General features: G+C 43.3%; 1 protein-coding gene across 3 annotated transcripts in view; it reads right to left on the minus strand.

Moving 5' to 3' along the window:
- The window catches only part of LOC139574827 (annexin A6-like), a 34,570-nt gene extending 21,679 nt beyond the window's left edge, over positions 1-12,891 (minus strand). For 2 of the 3 annotated variants that reach the window (XM_071399766.1, XM_071399764.1), the window contains exons 1-8: positions 12,591-12,891; positions 10,941-10,985; positions 7,985-8,069; positions 5,336-5,430; positions 4,369-4,482; positions 3,991-4,081; positions 1,075-1,154; positions 13-69 (exon numbers count right to left, since the gene is read on the minus strand). In XM_071399766.1, coding sequence (XP_071255867.1) covers positions 13-69; positions 1,075-1,154; positions 3,991-4,081; positions 4,369-4,482; positions 5,336-5,430; positions 7,985-8,069; positions 10,941-10,949 — 531 coding nt within the window. In that variant the 5' untranslated portion in view covers positions 10,950-10,985; positions 12,591-12,891. Of the gene's footprint in view, positions 1-12; positions 70-1,074; positions 1,155-3,990; positions 4,082-4,220; positions 4,238-4,368; positions 4,483-5,335; positions 5,431-7,984; positions 8,070-10,940; positions 10,986-12,590 lie in introns of those variants that run through there. The other variant, XM_071399767.1, reaches the window with a different exon arrangement.
- Positions 12,892-16,138: the final 3,247 nt, after the last annotated feature.

Consider the following 16,138-nt stretch of genomic DNA (forward strand, 5'->3'; position numbering starts at 1 on the left):
TTAAACACTCACCTGAGCATCCTCCTCCACTAGGTCTGCATGCACTACTCCTGGTTCATCTCTGGTTCCCTGGAAACACACACACGCACGCACGCACGCACGCACGCACGCACGCACGCACGCACGCACGCACGCACGCACGCACGCACGCACGCACGCACACACACACACACACACACACACACACACACACACACACACACACACACACACACACACACACACACAATGTCTGACTAAACAGCTACACAAATGCTTTGGTTAGGACAACAACAAGTTAGTTAACAGATTGGTTATATCTACTTACGGAAAAAAAATCTACCTAAAAAACAAGCTATTGACAGCCTTTCAAATAATAAAATCATATTAGATCCACTATGGCTACTGGCATAGCATTAACTAACCTGGAGTAAAACAACCAGCATCTTCTTAAAGTGTCCTGACCAGGCTACTGCCATAGCATTAACTAACCTGTAGTAAAACAACCAGCATCTTCTTAAAGTGTCCTGACCAGGCTACTGGCATAGCATTAACTAACCTGTAGTAAAACAACCAGCATCTTCTTAAAGTGTCCTGACCAGGCTACTGCCATAGCATTAACTAACCTGTAGTAAAACAACCAGCATCTTCTTAAAGTGTCCTGACCAGGCTACTGGCATAGCATTAACTAACCTGTAGTAAAACAACCAGCATCTTCTTAAAGTGTCCGGACCAGGCTACTGCCATAGCATTAACTAACCTGTAGTAAAACAACCAGCATCTTCTTAAAGTGTCCTGACCAGGCTACTGGCATAGCATTAACTAACCTGTAGTAAAACAACCAGCATCTTCTTAAAGTGTCCTGACCAGGCTACTGGCATAGCATTAACTAACCTGTAGTAAAACAACCAGCATCTTCTTAAAGTGTCCTGACCAGGCTACTGCCATAGCATTAACTAACCTGTAGTAAAACAACCAGCATCTTCTTAAAGTGTCCTGACCAGGCTACTGCCATAGCATTAACTAACCTGTAGTAAAACAACCAGCATCTTCTTAAAGTGTCCTGACCAGGCTACTGGCATAGCATTAACTAACCTGGAGTAAAACAACCAGCATCTTCTTAAAGTGTCCGGACGTGTCTCCTGTAATATCCTCCTCGATGTCTGAGCCATAAGCTGAAGAAAGTAACAACACAGACGGTTAATAATACAACCAGGATTTGACTGGAATATGCTGTGTTCGTTATGTGTCATACAGTAGCTGTACAGATGTCTAATCTTAATTTGACCAGTTACTCACAGCAGGAAAATAATACTGAAGCAACAGGAAATGTGAATTCAAGTGGAAATTACAAACGTCACACTACAAGTTTGCATTTCCTGCTTTGCAGGAAAATGTTCAGCAGCAAAATAGTGATCAAATTAAAATGCTACATCTGTATTTGCCCTATGTCATGTTGTAGTTGTATTTGGTGTGTCAGCTGAATACAGGTGGATTTCATACTGTAGTTTATTTCATTTATTTATTTAACCTTTATTTAAGGTGCCCTTATCAGGTGCCCTGATGAACGGCTTTGGACCAGTCTGACACCCCCTGGATGTGATCCCCGCCCCTCTGTTTCACCTCTGAACTGCCTCTCCTCGAGCCTTCCTCCTGGTGCCGACTGCCTCAAGCCACTAATGAACGACCTTGCCTGCCATGATCGGCCATTAACGATTTGTTTGGGTTTTTCAAAATTGCATGTCTTTCTTTTGTTTGTTGTTGCTTAAAGCACTTTGAGATTGTAATGGAAAGCGCTATAAAAGTTGTATTATTATTATTATATGGTGTACAGTATGTCATACTGTAACTGTATTTGGCATTTTGCTCTCATTATAATCATGTTCTGATGTTCGAGATCAATTGATTGATGGACATTCAGCTTCTAATGGGATGAAGGAAATACAGTTGAAGTCGGAAGTTTACATAAACTTTAGCCAAATAAATTTAAACTCAGTTTTTCACAATTCCTGACATTTGAATCTTAGTAAAAAATTCCCTGTCTTAGGTTAGTTAGGATCACCACTTTATTTTAAGAATGTGAAATGTCAGAATAATAGTAGAGAGAATCATTTATTTCAGCTTTTATTTCTTTCATCACATTCCCAGTGGATCAGAAGTTTACATACACTCAATTTGTATTTGGTAGCATTGCCTTTAAATTGTTTAACTTGGGTCAAACGTTTCAGGAAGACTTCCACAAGCTTCCCACAATACGTTGGGTGAATTTTGGCCCATTCCTCCTGACAGAGCTGGTATAACTGAGCCAGGTTTGTAGACCTCCTTGCTCGCACATGCTTTTTCAGTTCTGCCCACAAATTGTCTATAGGATTGAGGTCAGGGCTTTGTGATGGCCACTCCAATACCTCGACTTTGTTGTCCTTAGGCCATTTTGCCACAACTTTGGGTGTATGCTTGGGGTCATTGTCTATTTGGAAGACCCATTTGCGACCAAGCTTTAACTTCCTGACTGATGTCTTGAGATGTTGCTTCAATATATCTACATAATTTTCCATCCTCATGATGCCATCTATTTTGTGAAGTGCACCAGTCCCTCCTGCAGCAAAGCACCCCCACAACATGATGCTGCCACACCCCATGCTTCACGGTTGGGATGGTGTTCTTCGGCTTGCAAGCATCCCCCTTTTTCCTCCAAACATAATGATGGTCATTATGGCCAAACAGTTCTCTTTTTGTTTCATCAGACCAGAGGACATTTCTCCAAAAAGTGCGATCTTTGTCCCCATGTGCAGTTGCAAACCGTAGTCTGGCTTTTTTATGGCGGTTTTGGAGCAGTGGCTTCTTCCTTGCTGAGCGGCCTTTCAGGTTATGTTGATATAGGACTCGTTTTACTGTGGATATAGATACTTTTGTACCTGTTTCCTCCAGCATCTTCACAAGGTCCTTTGCTGTTGTTCTGGGATTGATTTGCCCTTTTCGCACCAAAGTACATTCATCTCTAGGAGACAGAACGCATCTCCTTCCTGAGCGGTATGACGGCTGCGTGGTCCCATGGTGTTTATACTTGCGTACTATTGTTTGTACAGATGAACGTGGTACCGTCAGGCGTTTGGAAATTGCTCCCAAGGATGAACCAGACTTGTGGAGGTCTACAATTCTTTTTATGATGTCTTGGCTGATTTCTTTTGATTTTCCCATGATATCAAGCAAAGAGGCACTGAGTTTGAAGGTAGGCCTTGAAATACATCCACAGGTAGACCTCCAATTGACTCAAATTATGTCAATAAGCCTATCAGAAGCTTCTAAAGCCATGACATAATTTTCTGGAATTTTCCAAGCTGTTTAAAGGCACAGACAACTTAGTGTATGTAAACTTCTGACCCACTGGAATTGTGATACAGTGAATTATAAGTGAAATAATCTGTCTGTAAATAATTGTTGGAAAAATTACTTGTGTCATGCACAAAGTAGATGTCCTAACCGACTTGCCAAAACTATAGTTTGTTAACAAGAAATTTGTGGAGTGGTTGAAAAACGAGGTTTAATGACTCCAACCTAAGTGTATGTAAACTTCTGACTTCAACTGTATATCATACCATCTAATGGGGGGTAGAAAATATATCTTACCATCTAATGGGAGGTAGAAAATATATCTTACTATCTATTCTAATGGGAGGCAGAAATATATCTTACCATCTAATGGGAGGAAGAAATATATCTTACCATCTAATGGGAGGTAGGAAATATATCTTACCCTCTAATGGGAGGAAGAAATATATCTTACCATCTAATGGGAGGTAGGAAATATATCTTACCATCTAATGGGAGGCAGAAATATATCTTACCATCTATTCTAATGGGAGGCAGAAATATATCTTACCATCTATTCTAATGGGAGGCAGAAATATATCTTACTATCTATTGGGAGGTAGGAAATATATCTTACCATCTAATGGGAGGAAGAAATATATCTTACCATCTATTCTAATGGGAGGCAGAAATATATCTTACCATCCTTGTATGCCTCCACAAGGTTGTGTATCTGTTGGTTGTTCCTGGAGGCCAAGACTTCAATCAGGCACTTCTCATCTGTTCCTGCCCCCTTAGAAATAAAGCATTACATTAAATACAGAATGGCACATGTTACTAACAAGGCTGTGTAACAGTTGGTGTCTGATGTGGCTATTCTCAATTCTTATAATTTTCCTATTTCTTAACTTTTTACTTCCTAAATATAATCATTTGATGGCATCGTGGATCTCTGCTACAGAATCTCACTTTGAGGGCATCGTGGATCTCTACTACAGAATCTCACTTTGAGGGCATCGTGGATCTCTACTACAGAATCTCACTTTGAGGGCATCGTGGATCTCTACTACAGAATCTCACTTTGATGGCATCGTGGATCTCTTTGGCGTCATGGTAGGCCTGGGGTCTCATCAGACTGACGATGAGGCGTTCAAACTTCCCTGTCAGCTCATACTTCAGGTCATCAATCAGGTTCTGGGGAAGAGAGACATGTCTGTTGTGAAGTTACCCTCTCGTCGTGGTGTGAGCACACTGAATTGTGAGTAGCGAATGAACTGGAAAAACTTACCTCAAAGATTTCAACATAATTGGTGAGAGACACATGTCTGTTATGAAGTTATTCTGTCATGTTATGTGAGACAATGTGCAGAAGGCTCAGTAAATCATATCTGAGTGAGTTCAACAACGGTTCTGTTTGAGGTGAACCTGTTACCTAGTAACAATTTCAGTTGATGAACGATTTGAATAAACATTCCAAAAATGTTACAGTTGAAACATCAAACAGCTAATTTTTGTAAGTATAACTGTGGCAGTTTAGGGACAATAATCAAACTTTAAAGGACTTTGCTATTCCTACTAGATGTAACAGAAAGCCTACACGGTTACATTATTATTTGTAGTGGAAGTTTAGAACCGAAACGGACACTGACGTTCGCTGCACACTACATTCCCAGACTGTTAGCTAACGTTAGCACAAAACAAATGTTAGCTAATGTCTGGAATTGAACTAAGAATGTTTTGTACCTTCTAACAAATGGGCACACTGAATTGTGTAATTTGTGGTAAAGCTTTATTTTACACCGTGGTTTTAGCTGGTACTTACCTGACCCAGTATTGACCAGGTATTAACTATAGATCATAGAGTGGGTCACAGTAACCAATGGATACTCAAAGCATTCAACACCAAATGATACATAGTGATGTTTATGTAAATACAAAAAAAAAAACACAAACGGTCATTTCTATGCAATCCAGGTCCAGCTCTGGAAAGGTACAGAAACGTGAGGATAGACGTGATGTTGGATGTTATGATGTGATGTTCCTGTACCTTCCCATAGCTAGACTTGTACGCCTGTACAATCTCCTGTCTCTGAGCATTGCTTCTGCCAGTGACCAAATCCAAGATGGCCTCCTTGTCGCTGCCTGTAGAGAACAGAGGAAGATCATCAGTAACATCATCAGCAACATTTGACCTTCGAACTTTCTAAGCCAGAGCTGCCCAACCCTGTTCCTGGAGAGCTACAGCATTGGATGATTCTATTCTGTTTTTATGAGCTACCCTCCTGTACATTATTGCTCCAACCCCAGTTGTAACTAATGTGATTCTTATTAACCAGCTAATTATTAGAATCAGGTGTGCTATATTAGGGTTAGTGTGAAAACCTACAGGAGGGTAGCTCTCCAGGAACAGGGTTGGAGTGAAAACCTACAGGACGGTAGCTCTCCAGGAACAGGGTTGGAGTGAAAACCTACAGGAGGGTATCTCTCTAGGAATAGGGTTGGAGTTAAAACCTACAGGAGGGTAGCTCTCTAGGAACAGGGTTAGTGTGAAAACCTACAGGAGGGTAGCTCTCCAGGAACAGGGTTGGAGTGAAAACCTACAGGATGATATCTCTCTAGGAACAGGGTTGGAGTTAAAACCTACAGGAGGGTAGCTCTCTAGGAACAGGGTTGGAGTTAAAACCTACAGGAGGGTATCTCTCTAGGAACAGGGTTGGAGTTAAAACCTACAGGAGGGTAGCTCTCTAGGAACAGGGTTGGAGTTAAAACCTACAGGAGGGTGGCTCTCCAGGAACAGGGTTGGAGTGAAAACCTACAGGAGGGTATCTCTCTAGGAACAGGGTTGGAGTGAAAACCTACAGGAGAGTATCTCTCTAGGAACAGGGTTGGAGTGTAAACCTACAGGAGGGTATCTCTCGAGGAACAGGGTTGGAGTTAAAACCTACAGGAGGGTAGCTCTCTAGGAACAGGGTTGGAGTTAAAACCTACAGGAGGGTGGCTCTCCAGGAACAGGGTTGGAGTGAAAACCTACAGGAGGGTAGCTCTCTAGGAACAGGGTTGGAGTGAAAACCTACAGGAGGGTAGCTCTCGAGGAACAGGGTTGGAGTGTAAACCTACAGGAGGGTAGCTCTCCAGGAACAGGGTTGGAGTTAAAACCTACAGGAGGGTAGCTCTCTAGGAACAGGGTTGGAGTTAAAACCTACAGGAGGGTAGCTCTCTAGGAACAGGGTTGGAGTTAAAACCTACAGGAGGGTGGCTCTCCAGGAACAGGGTTGGAGTGAAAACCTACAGGAGGGTATCTCTCTAGGAACAGGGTTGGAGTGAAAACCTACAGGAGAGTATCTCTCTAGGAACAGGGTTGGAGTGTAAACCTACAGGAGGGTAGCTCTCTAGGAACAGGGTTGGAGTTAAAACCTACAGGAGGGTAGCTCTCTAGGAACAGGGTTGGAGTGTAAACCTACAGGAGGGTATCTCTCTAGGAACAGGGTTGGAGTTAAAACCTACAGGAGGGTGGCTCTCCAGGAACAGGGTTGGAGTGAAAACCTACAGGAGGGTATCTCTCTAGGAACAGGGTTGGAGTGAAAACCTACAGGAGAGTATCTCTCTAGGAACAGGGTTGGAGTGTAAACCTACAGGAGGGTAGCTCTCTAGGAACAGGGTTGGAGTTAAAACCTACAGGAGGGTAGCTCTCTAGGAACAGGGTTGGAGTGTAAACCTACAGGAGGGTATCTCTCTAGGAACAGGGTTGGAGTTAAAACCTACAGGAGGGTGGCTCTCCAGGAACAGGGTTGGAGTGAAAACCTACAGGAGGGTATCTCTCTAGGAACAGGGTTGGAGTGAAAACCTACAGGAGAGTATCTCTCTAGGAACAGGGTTGGAGTGTAAACCTACAGGAGGGTAGCTCTCTAGGTACAGGGTTGGAGTTAAAACCTACAGGAGGGTATCTCTCTAGGAACAGGGTTGGAGTGTAAACCTACAGGAGGGTATCTCTCGAGGAACAGGGTTGGAGTTAAAACCTACAGGAGGGTGGCTCTCCAGGAACAGGGTTGGAGTTAAAACCTACAGGAGGGTATCTCTCTAGGAACAGGGTTGGAGTGAAAACCTACAGGAGGGTATCTCGAGGAACAGGGTTGGAGTTAAAACCTACAGGAGGGTAGCTCTCTAGGAACAGGGTTGGAGTGAAAACCTACAGGAGGGTAGCTCTCTAGGAACAGGGTTGGAGTTAAAATCTACAGGAGGGTAGCTCTCTAGGAACAGGGTTGGAGTGAAAACCTACAGGAGGGTAGCTCTCCAGGAACAGGGTTGGAGTTAAAACCTACAGGAGGGTAGCTGTCCAGGAACAGGGTTGGAGTTAAAACCTACAGGAGGGTATCTCTCCAGGAACAGGGTTGGAGTTAAAACCTACAGGAGGGTCTCTCTCCAGGAACAGGGTTGGAGTTAAAACCTACAGGAGGGTCTCTCTCCAGGAACAGGGTTGGAGTGAAAACCTACAGGAGGGTAGCTCTCCAGGAACAGGGTTGGACAGCCCTGTTCTAAGCAGTTGTTAATACTGGTATTGGAGTCTCTAGCCTGGTTAATAAACCAGACAGAACTGAAGTAAACTGAAACAAAGATGTGCAGTGTTCTGTTTGGTTTTACCAGGCTAGCGTACCCCTGCCCTACAGTGGACACTAAGTGTAGCTACAGTGTTACTCACCGATGCCTTTCATGGCATTGTAGAGAGTCTCAGCATCTGCACTGGCATCAAAGTCTGGAGCATCTGTTACTGTGCCTCGGATCCCCTGTAAGAACATTCATTACCTTTAATCAACCTCATCACAACAATGGCCCGGGGCACAGTTTCAGAGGAGGGTTTTATCAACTTTATCGGGTCAGTTGTTAAAGAACACATTCTTATTCACAACAATCAGTTTCATAGGAGGGGAAAAGGGTTGATTGAGCCAACTGGATGCTGGGTATAACTAGTTGGGCACAGAAGAATGAACGAAGGGCTAGGAATTACTCTGGGCCAGGAATTACTCTGGGCCAGGAATTACTCTGGGCCTATCCCAGGGTTAATTAAAGTCACAGGGGAGTGGGGGGCCGTATAAGGGGCCCTGGGTGTGTATGTGGGCTGTGTAGGAGAATGTTACGGCCTTTGAGGGGTTGTGTGGGTGTGCAGGGGGCAGGAAGTGGGTGTACAGGGGGCAGGACGGAATGTGTGGGTGTAGAGGGGGCAGGAAGTGGCTGTGTGGGTGTACATGGGGCAGGAAGGGGCTGTGTGGGTGTAAAGGGGGCAGGAAGTGGCTGTGTGGGTGTAGAGGGGGCAGGAAGGGGCTGTGTGGGTGTAGAGGGGGCAGGAAGTGGCTGTGTGGGTGTACATGGGGCAGGAAGGGGCTGTGTGGGTGTAGAGGGGGCAGGAAGGGGCTGTGTGGGTGTAGAGGGGGCAGGAAGTGGCTGTGTGGGTGTACATGGGGCAGGAAGGGGCTGTGTGGGTGTACATGGGGCAGGAAGTGGCTGTGTGGGTGTACATGGGGCAGGAAGGGGCTGTGGCTGCAGTCACTGCGTCCCAGCCTGCCCTGAGCAGAGGGCTGACAGGCAGACAGACAGCTGAAACCGGTCTGTTCCCCTGTCTACAGCTGCACCCTCTAGAACAGCAGTGTGTGTAGGAGGGAGGAACAGGGAGTCAGGTTACACACACACAGACCTGCTCACTCTGCAGGGGTCTGACACGGCTTCAGAGAAGCCTCCAATCAACACAGAAACAAGCAAATACAATACAGCCGCCAGGGCTGCAGTTCAATCAAACATGCAGTGTGGAAAATACCAGTGTTCATGTATTTCTTATCCTGTATCTGAGAAACATATCCGTTCAGCTGCTGTTTCTGTGGAGATTCTTTCGGCTGCATTGAGGCACACAGCCAATGTCTCCTACCCAGAAATCCAGCCAGCCAGGGAGGCCACTGCACATGCTCAAGATGTGGCCCTACTACAGCTCTACCATAGAGATCATCACTCCCCAGGACAGCTGGGAGGTCCCACCCACATAGCAACAGGACCAAAACAATGGGCCCATAGCAACGGTCCTTTCAGCAACCAGACTGTTCAGGCAGCAAATAAGTGTAGTAGAACATAGATAATCACATTATCTTCAGATGATACAAGTGACTTACCAGAGCTATTCGTTTTTGTTGATAAAGCTTAAACTACAGCAGTGCTTGGCTGCACGTTACTTCCATCCAGATACTGCACTATCCTTGGCACCAGTCTGTCTGTACTATGGCCAACTTGTGGTTGTCTTGCCAAGGCAATGCAGCTAGGGTGGTGGAGTGCAGAGGCCATGTACAGCGGTATGAATCAAACCCACTACTCTGGTGTAGCTGATACCATGCTCCAACCCTCAGATCCAGCAGAACCAAAAACGACATGGTTTTGATACTAGATAGTCTAGCAGAGCCATCCTTGGACATGGTTTTGATACTAGATAGTCTAGCAGGGCCATCCTCAGACATGGTTTTGATACTAGATAGTCTAGCAGGGCCATCCTTGGACATGGTTTTGATACTAGATAGTCTAGCAGGGCCATCCTTGGACATGGTTTTGATACTAGATAGTCTAGCAGGGCCATCCTTAGACATGGTTTTGATATTAGATAGTCTAGCAGGGCCATCCTTGGACATGGTTTTGATACTAGATAGTCTAGCAGGGCCATCCTTAGACATAGTTTTGATACTAGATAGTCTAGCAGGGCCATCCTTAGACATGGTTTTGATACTAGATAGTCTAGCAGGGCCATCCTTGGACATGGTTTTGATACTAGATAGTCTAGCAGGGCCATCCTTAGACATGGTTTTGATACTAGATAGTCTAGCAGGGCCATCCTCAGACATGGTTTTGATACTAGATAGTCTAGCAGGGCCATCCTTGGACATGGTTTTGATACTAGATAGTCTAGCAGGGCCATCCTTGGACATGGTTTTGATACTAGATAGTCTAGCAGGGCCATCCTTAGACATGGTTTTGATATTAGATAGTCTAGCAGGGCCATCCTTGGACATGGTTTTGATATTAGATAGTCTAGCAGGGCTATCCTTGGACATGGTTTTGATACTAGATAGTCTAGCAGGGCCATCCTTGGACATGGTTTTGATACTAGATAGTCTAGCAGGGCCATCCTTGGACATGGTTTTGATACTAGATAATCTAGCAGGGCCATCCTTGGACATGGTTTTGATACTAGATAGTCTAGCAGGGCCATCCTTGGACATGGTTTTGATATTAGATAGTCTAGCAGGGCCATCCTTGCAAATCTCCTCTTATTGACTGGACTTACGTGAGCGGAACCTGGGAGTCCGAGGCTAGGTATAAGATAGAGAAGGTGTCCTGTCATATGCCTTCTGGAGCTCTCTCTGTGTGTCTGCCAATAGCATGTCCAGGTTACCAGAGGGAAGAGTGACACATTATACTAGCCTACTGCCATTACAACAAACAGACGCGCCAGGGCTGATGACTGCTGCTAGTGAATGAATGATTCTCATCTGACACCTCCTCTGTCCTTGCATCATTATCATACAGTCATTATGGAATAGGATACGTTTATCCTTATAGCTATACTGTAGCTACACATAGCACTGAGAGAATGGTAAAGAGACAGGATTACCATATTGACTTACCATTCCCATATTTGGTCTTTTAAGGATATGCAGGAAACAATCGACCTGCACGACAAGATATGTGAAGCAGAAATGAGAACAGAGAAACTTGTTGACATGCTGTTTAAGATGGTATCAATATCAATCAATCAAATGTATTTATAGAGCCTTTTATATAACCGGCAGCTGTCACAAAGTCCTTGAGACAACCGATATACAGAAACTGAGCCTAAAACCCCAGAGAGCAAGCAATGCAGATGTAGAAGCACAGTGGCCATGAAAAACTCCTTAGAAAGAGGAGGAACCTTGAAAGAAACCTAGAGAGGAACCCGGCTCTGAGGCGTAGCCGGTCCTCTTCTGGCTGTGCCATCTTATCGATCCTAATTGTCAATGTGAATAGGATATGATTGTGAACAACATGTATGGCTGGATGAACTAAGAGATGCTATTGGACCATGGGCTGATGAAAATATACTTGATATGTCATTGAATGGTGGTGGTGGTCAGGTTTCTGCTCTTTCAGCACAACACCATCCAAAGAACCTGCGCCAGAGAAGACTGCATTGGAAAGTCAAAATACTGTTTCATAATAAATGTCACTAGTGGGCTTGCTACAGATTCCTATAGGATTATGCAGGGAGAAGACATGAGGGGGACCAAGGAGGCCATTTTGAATTGGATTACTTGTAGGGTTGTTGGCTTATGGCCTAGTGGTTAAAGCATAGCCACGTTTTCCACAGGAAACATGTTGTCTGCTCTTCTCCTGCAGTTCAGTAAGGCTACAGTGTTCCCTTTCAGAGTGGTACCATAGGCTTTAACATCTGGTGAGGTGGAGAAAGGGACATTTAATAAAGAAACATCTACTTTTAACAAAGGTTAAACTTGTTCTCACACTCTTGTTGAACTAAAACCCACATGGTCTATGATGATGGATTCTACAGTAGATGGAAAAACAGTTTGGCTTATGAAATTGTGTATAAGTAAAGGGAATCCTGTCAGACTTCCAAATGAGATGTAAGTCATTTAAATTCGCATTAAGAATATATATCACAGGAGAAGCACTCAGTGAGGACAAGCTGTCCTCTGGCATAGCACGCAGTATTGCAGTCAATTGTAGAATTTCAGATAGTTTCTCCTTTAGTGAGAATATGTTATTAAAATAAGCCTACAGCATTGTTTAGTCTCCTGAAATATCCATCAAGCACGGTTCGATCCGATCATCTGCTATATCTACAGAACATGTCCACGACCACACCCCATCTCTCAGTCTTCCACCCCAAAACTATACAACTTTTTATTCATAAAGCATAACTTTCTTTGGTTTGAATTCTGTTTAAAACACATAACTTAGAATTATACTGTTCACACAATGGACATCAATGATAAACATGACTCATGTCTACGCTCAATCCATTACTATACATTTACAACATTGTTCAATCCATTTCTCTCTGTTGTTCTTAAAACTTAGAATCTTGGTTTGTAAAATGGAACTGTTTTGTCTGTCTATTATTCTCATATTATAGACTTGGGCTGGGCTAATAATATCCTAAACAAACCGTTATAGCTCCGTTATTGTCTTTACATGACTTGCGCCAATATTATCTTAGTCTATATTGTTGAGCATTTGACACTATAAAAAATTCACTACAAAGCAAAACCCAAACTCACCTCTTTTACCGAACTAATTTGATCCAAATCAACCCCGCTGCAGTCCTGACCTCCTCTATCCTGTTTTTATCGGTTGCGTTTAGTCCGGTGTTGCAAACGCCAGCTGTCTTATTCCCTGTCCTCGAGCTCACGTAATAACTGCGGTGCTCACCAGCGGTGCGTCAAAAGAGTTTCCCCTTTCTAACAGGGAGCCCGTCCACGCTAGATAAAAACGGTGTTATGATGAATGAACAAATATGTAAACAACCTATTCACTCGTGCTGTGTGGTTTTTCTGTACGCCCCATATACACACTAAGCACAGACCGTCTTTTAGACGTCTTTTTCTGGTCTTGTCAATTCAGAGAAGGGTAGAATTGCAGCCTGCAAATCGGGGCGTTCCTGCATGTGGCCATTCCCACCTCTATGGGAACCCCTCTTTATACTTACATTGGTGAATTGTCAACCTAGAACAGGCGGGAGGCTTGTGGGCGCTCCAGTGGCGCAGCGGTCTAGAGGCGTCAGTACAGACCCTGGTTTGATCCCCGGGCTGTATCACAACCGGCCGTGATTGTGGGTCCCATAGGAAGGCGCACAATTGGCCCAACGTTGTCCGGGTTTGGTCGGGGTAGGCCGTCATTGTAAATAAGAATTTGTTCTTAACTGACTTGCCTCTCGTTAAATAAAGGTTAAAAAAAGAAGGTAAAACCCACCGAAGAAGGGGCAGGGGTGACAACGATAGCTAGCTAGCTAGCCATGCACCAGTAGACAGTGTCCTTCGTCCCCGCCTGTGAGCACTGTTTTCTAGCAGGCACACAGCAGGCAGGAGCGACACCGCTAACTATGTTAGCTAGCACACTGTGTCCCTAACTAGCAAGGTAGCTAGTTAGCTAACACACGGTGTCTGCTGTGTTAGCAGGAGGCAGGAGTGACCGGTAGACAGTGTCCTTCGCCCCGTCTGTACCGGTGTCAGGAACCAATGGGGTGCTTGAGGGGGGGGGGGGGGGGGGCAGGAATGATCACATGCAGGAACGCACTGATTTGCGGCCTGCAGTTACTATTGTCTGGTCCAGCCATTTTTTGGGGGTCTTTTTTTGGTGTGGTCCGGCCTTGATTTCAACGTCAATGGCCTTGATTTGGCCCAAACATAGACGTCTATGTTTGGTTCATATATGGTCCAGTCCGGACCGCATCCACAGGCGTTCGGTCCGCATCCACAGGCGTTCGGTCCGTACTGGCCTATATTTGGCCCAAGTACTGATGTCTATAATTGGCTCAGATTTGTTTTGGTACTGTACTGTACTCTACTGAATTAAACTGTACTGTACTGTACTCTACTGAATTAAACTGTACTGTACTCTACTGAATTAAACTGTACTGTACTGTACTCTACTGAATTAAACTGTACTGTACTCTACTGAATTAAACTGTACTGTACTGTACTGTACTCTACTGAATTAAACTGTACTGTACTGTACTCTACTGAATTAAACTGTACTGTAATCTACTGAATTAAACTGTACTGTACTGTAATCTACTGAATTAAACTGTACTGTACTGTACTCTACTGAATTAAACTGTACTGTACTGTACTCTACTGAATTAAACTGTACTGTAATCTACTGAATTAAACTGTACTGTACTGTACTCTACTGAATTAAACTGTACTGTACTGTACTCTACTGAATTAAACTGTACTGTAATCTACTGAATTAAACTGTACTGTACTGTAATCTACTGAATTAAACTGTACTATACTGTAATCTACTGAATTAAACTGTACTGTACTGTACTCTAATGAATTAAACTGTACTGTACTGTACTCTACTGAATTAAACTGTACTGTAATCTACTGAATTAAACTGTACTGTACTGTACTCTACTGAATTAAACTGTACTGTACTGTACTCTACTGAATTAAACTGTACTGTACTCTACTGAATTAAACTGTACTGTACTGTAATCTAATTAATTAAACTGTACTGTACTGTACTCTACTGAATTAAACTGTACTGTACTGTACTCTACTGAATTAAACTGTACTGTACTGTAATCTACTGAATTAAACTGTACTGTACTGTACTCTACTGAATTAAACTGTACTGTACTGTAATCTACTGAATTAAACTGTACTGTACTGTAATCTACTGAATTAAACTGTACTGTACTGTACTCTACTGAATTAAACTGTACTGTACTGTACTCTACTGAATTAAACTGTACTGTACTGTACTCTACTGAATTAAACTGTACTGTACTGTAATCTACTGAATTAAACTGTACTGTACTGTAATCTACTGAATTAAACTGTACTGTACTGTAATCTACTGAATTAAACTGTACTGTACTGTACTCTACTGAATTAAACTGTACTGTACTGTACTCTACTGAATTAAACTCTACTGTACTCTACTGAATTAAACTCTGTAATTTACCGTAATGTACTATACTCTACTGTACTCTACTGTACTAAACTACACCATACTGTACTGTGCTGTTCAAACTTGTAAAACATAACCTAGACGTTCATGATTTGTTCAGATTTTTTCTGGTCCGGACAACCAAATGTGTACTTGTTTGGGGGCGGAGCTCATTAGAATAATACCCAGCATGCTTTGCAATTGTTTAGTTTTCCATTTAGATTTGGGTCATTCAGCAGACCATCTTATCCAGAGCGACTTACAGACAGTGCATTCAAATAAGGTAGATGAACAACAACATATCACAGTCATAGCAAAGAAAAAATATGAATGTAACTGTTATACCGAGAATGTTATTGGAGTTGAAGTGGTCTAGTGGTATATTTTGTGATTGGACTACTTTGAACATTATTGCCTCCAGATGTATAGCTTTTGAAAAAGCTAACAAAAGTGCATTTGACAGATGGGAGCAATGATAAATATTATATGTTCGCACCCTGCAGTTGACTCCTCTTTCCTATTTTAAATGGATTCAAAAAATGATCTTTGTCATATAGTGCTTCCTTCATTGAGAATGTACTGTACACATTTGGCAATGGAATACATGACCAAAAAATATGTATTTTCAATGTCTGTAAATTACATATTTTAAACTTTTATTCATAAACCTTAAAATGAACCTGATTTCAGCTATGTTTACTATGTTACGTCTATCCCTGAGTCCAGGTTGCATGCAGAGGAGCCACCACCACTAGAGTGAATACTCCCCTTCTTTATGTTACAATCATGTTAAGATATGAGAGGAACCAGTATTGAAACAAAGATACAACATGCAGGGCCTTCTGTACAACCATATCAGATCTAGTATTCCACTGTTATAACAGTTTGAACTTTAGTGAGAGAGAGAGAGAGAGAGAGACTGGTGTGTGTGAGATGTGAGGCCTGCCGGTTTGTGACTATGCCGGAGCAGAGCATGCCTTGTGAGCGATTGTGACTGGGCTATTTCTGTCTCTGCTGGCCATAGAGAGAGCCATTCCGGTAAGACGGTGCGGAATGTAAGGCTAGATTGGAGAGAGAGGGATAGAGAGTGAGAGAGAAGGAGGTGGGAGGAGAGATAGAGAACGAGGGGGAGAAAGAGTGAGAGAGAGCG

Source organism: Salvelinus alpinus, chromosome 4, assembly GCF_045679555.1.
Source record: "Salvelinus alpinus chromosome 4, SLU_Salpinus.1, whole genome shotgun sequence".
Taxonomy (NCBI): Eukaryota; Metazoa; Chordata; class Actinopteri; order Salmoniformes; family Salmonidae; genus Salvelinus; species Salvelinus alpinus.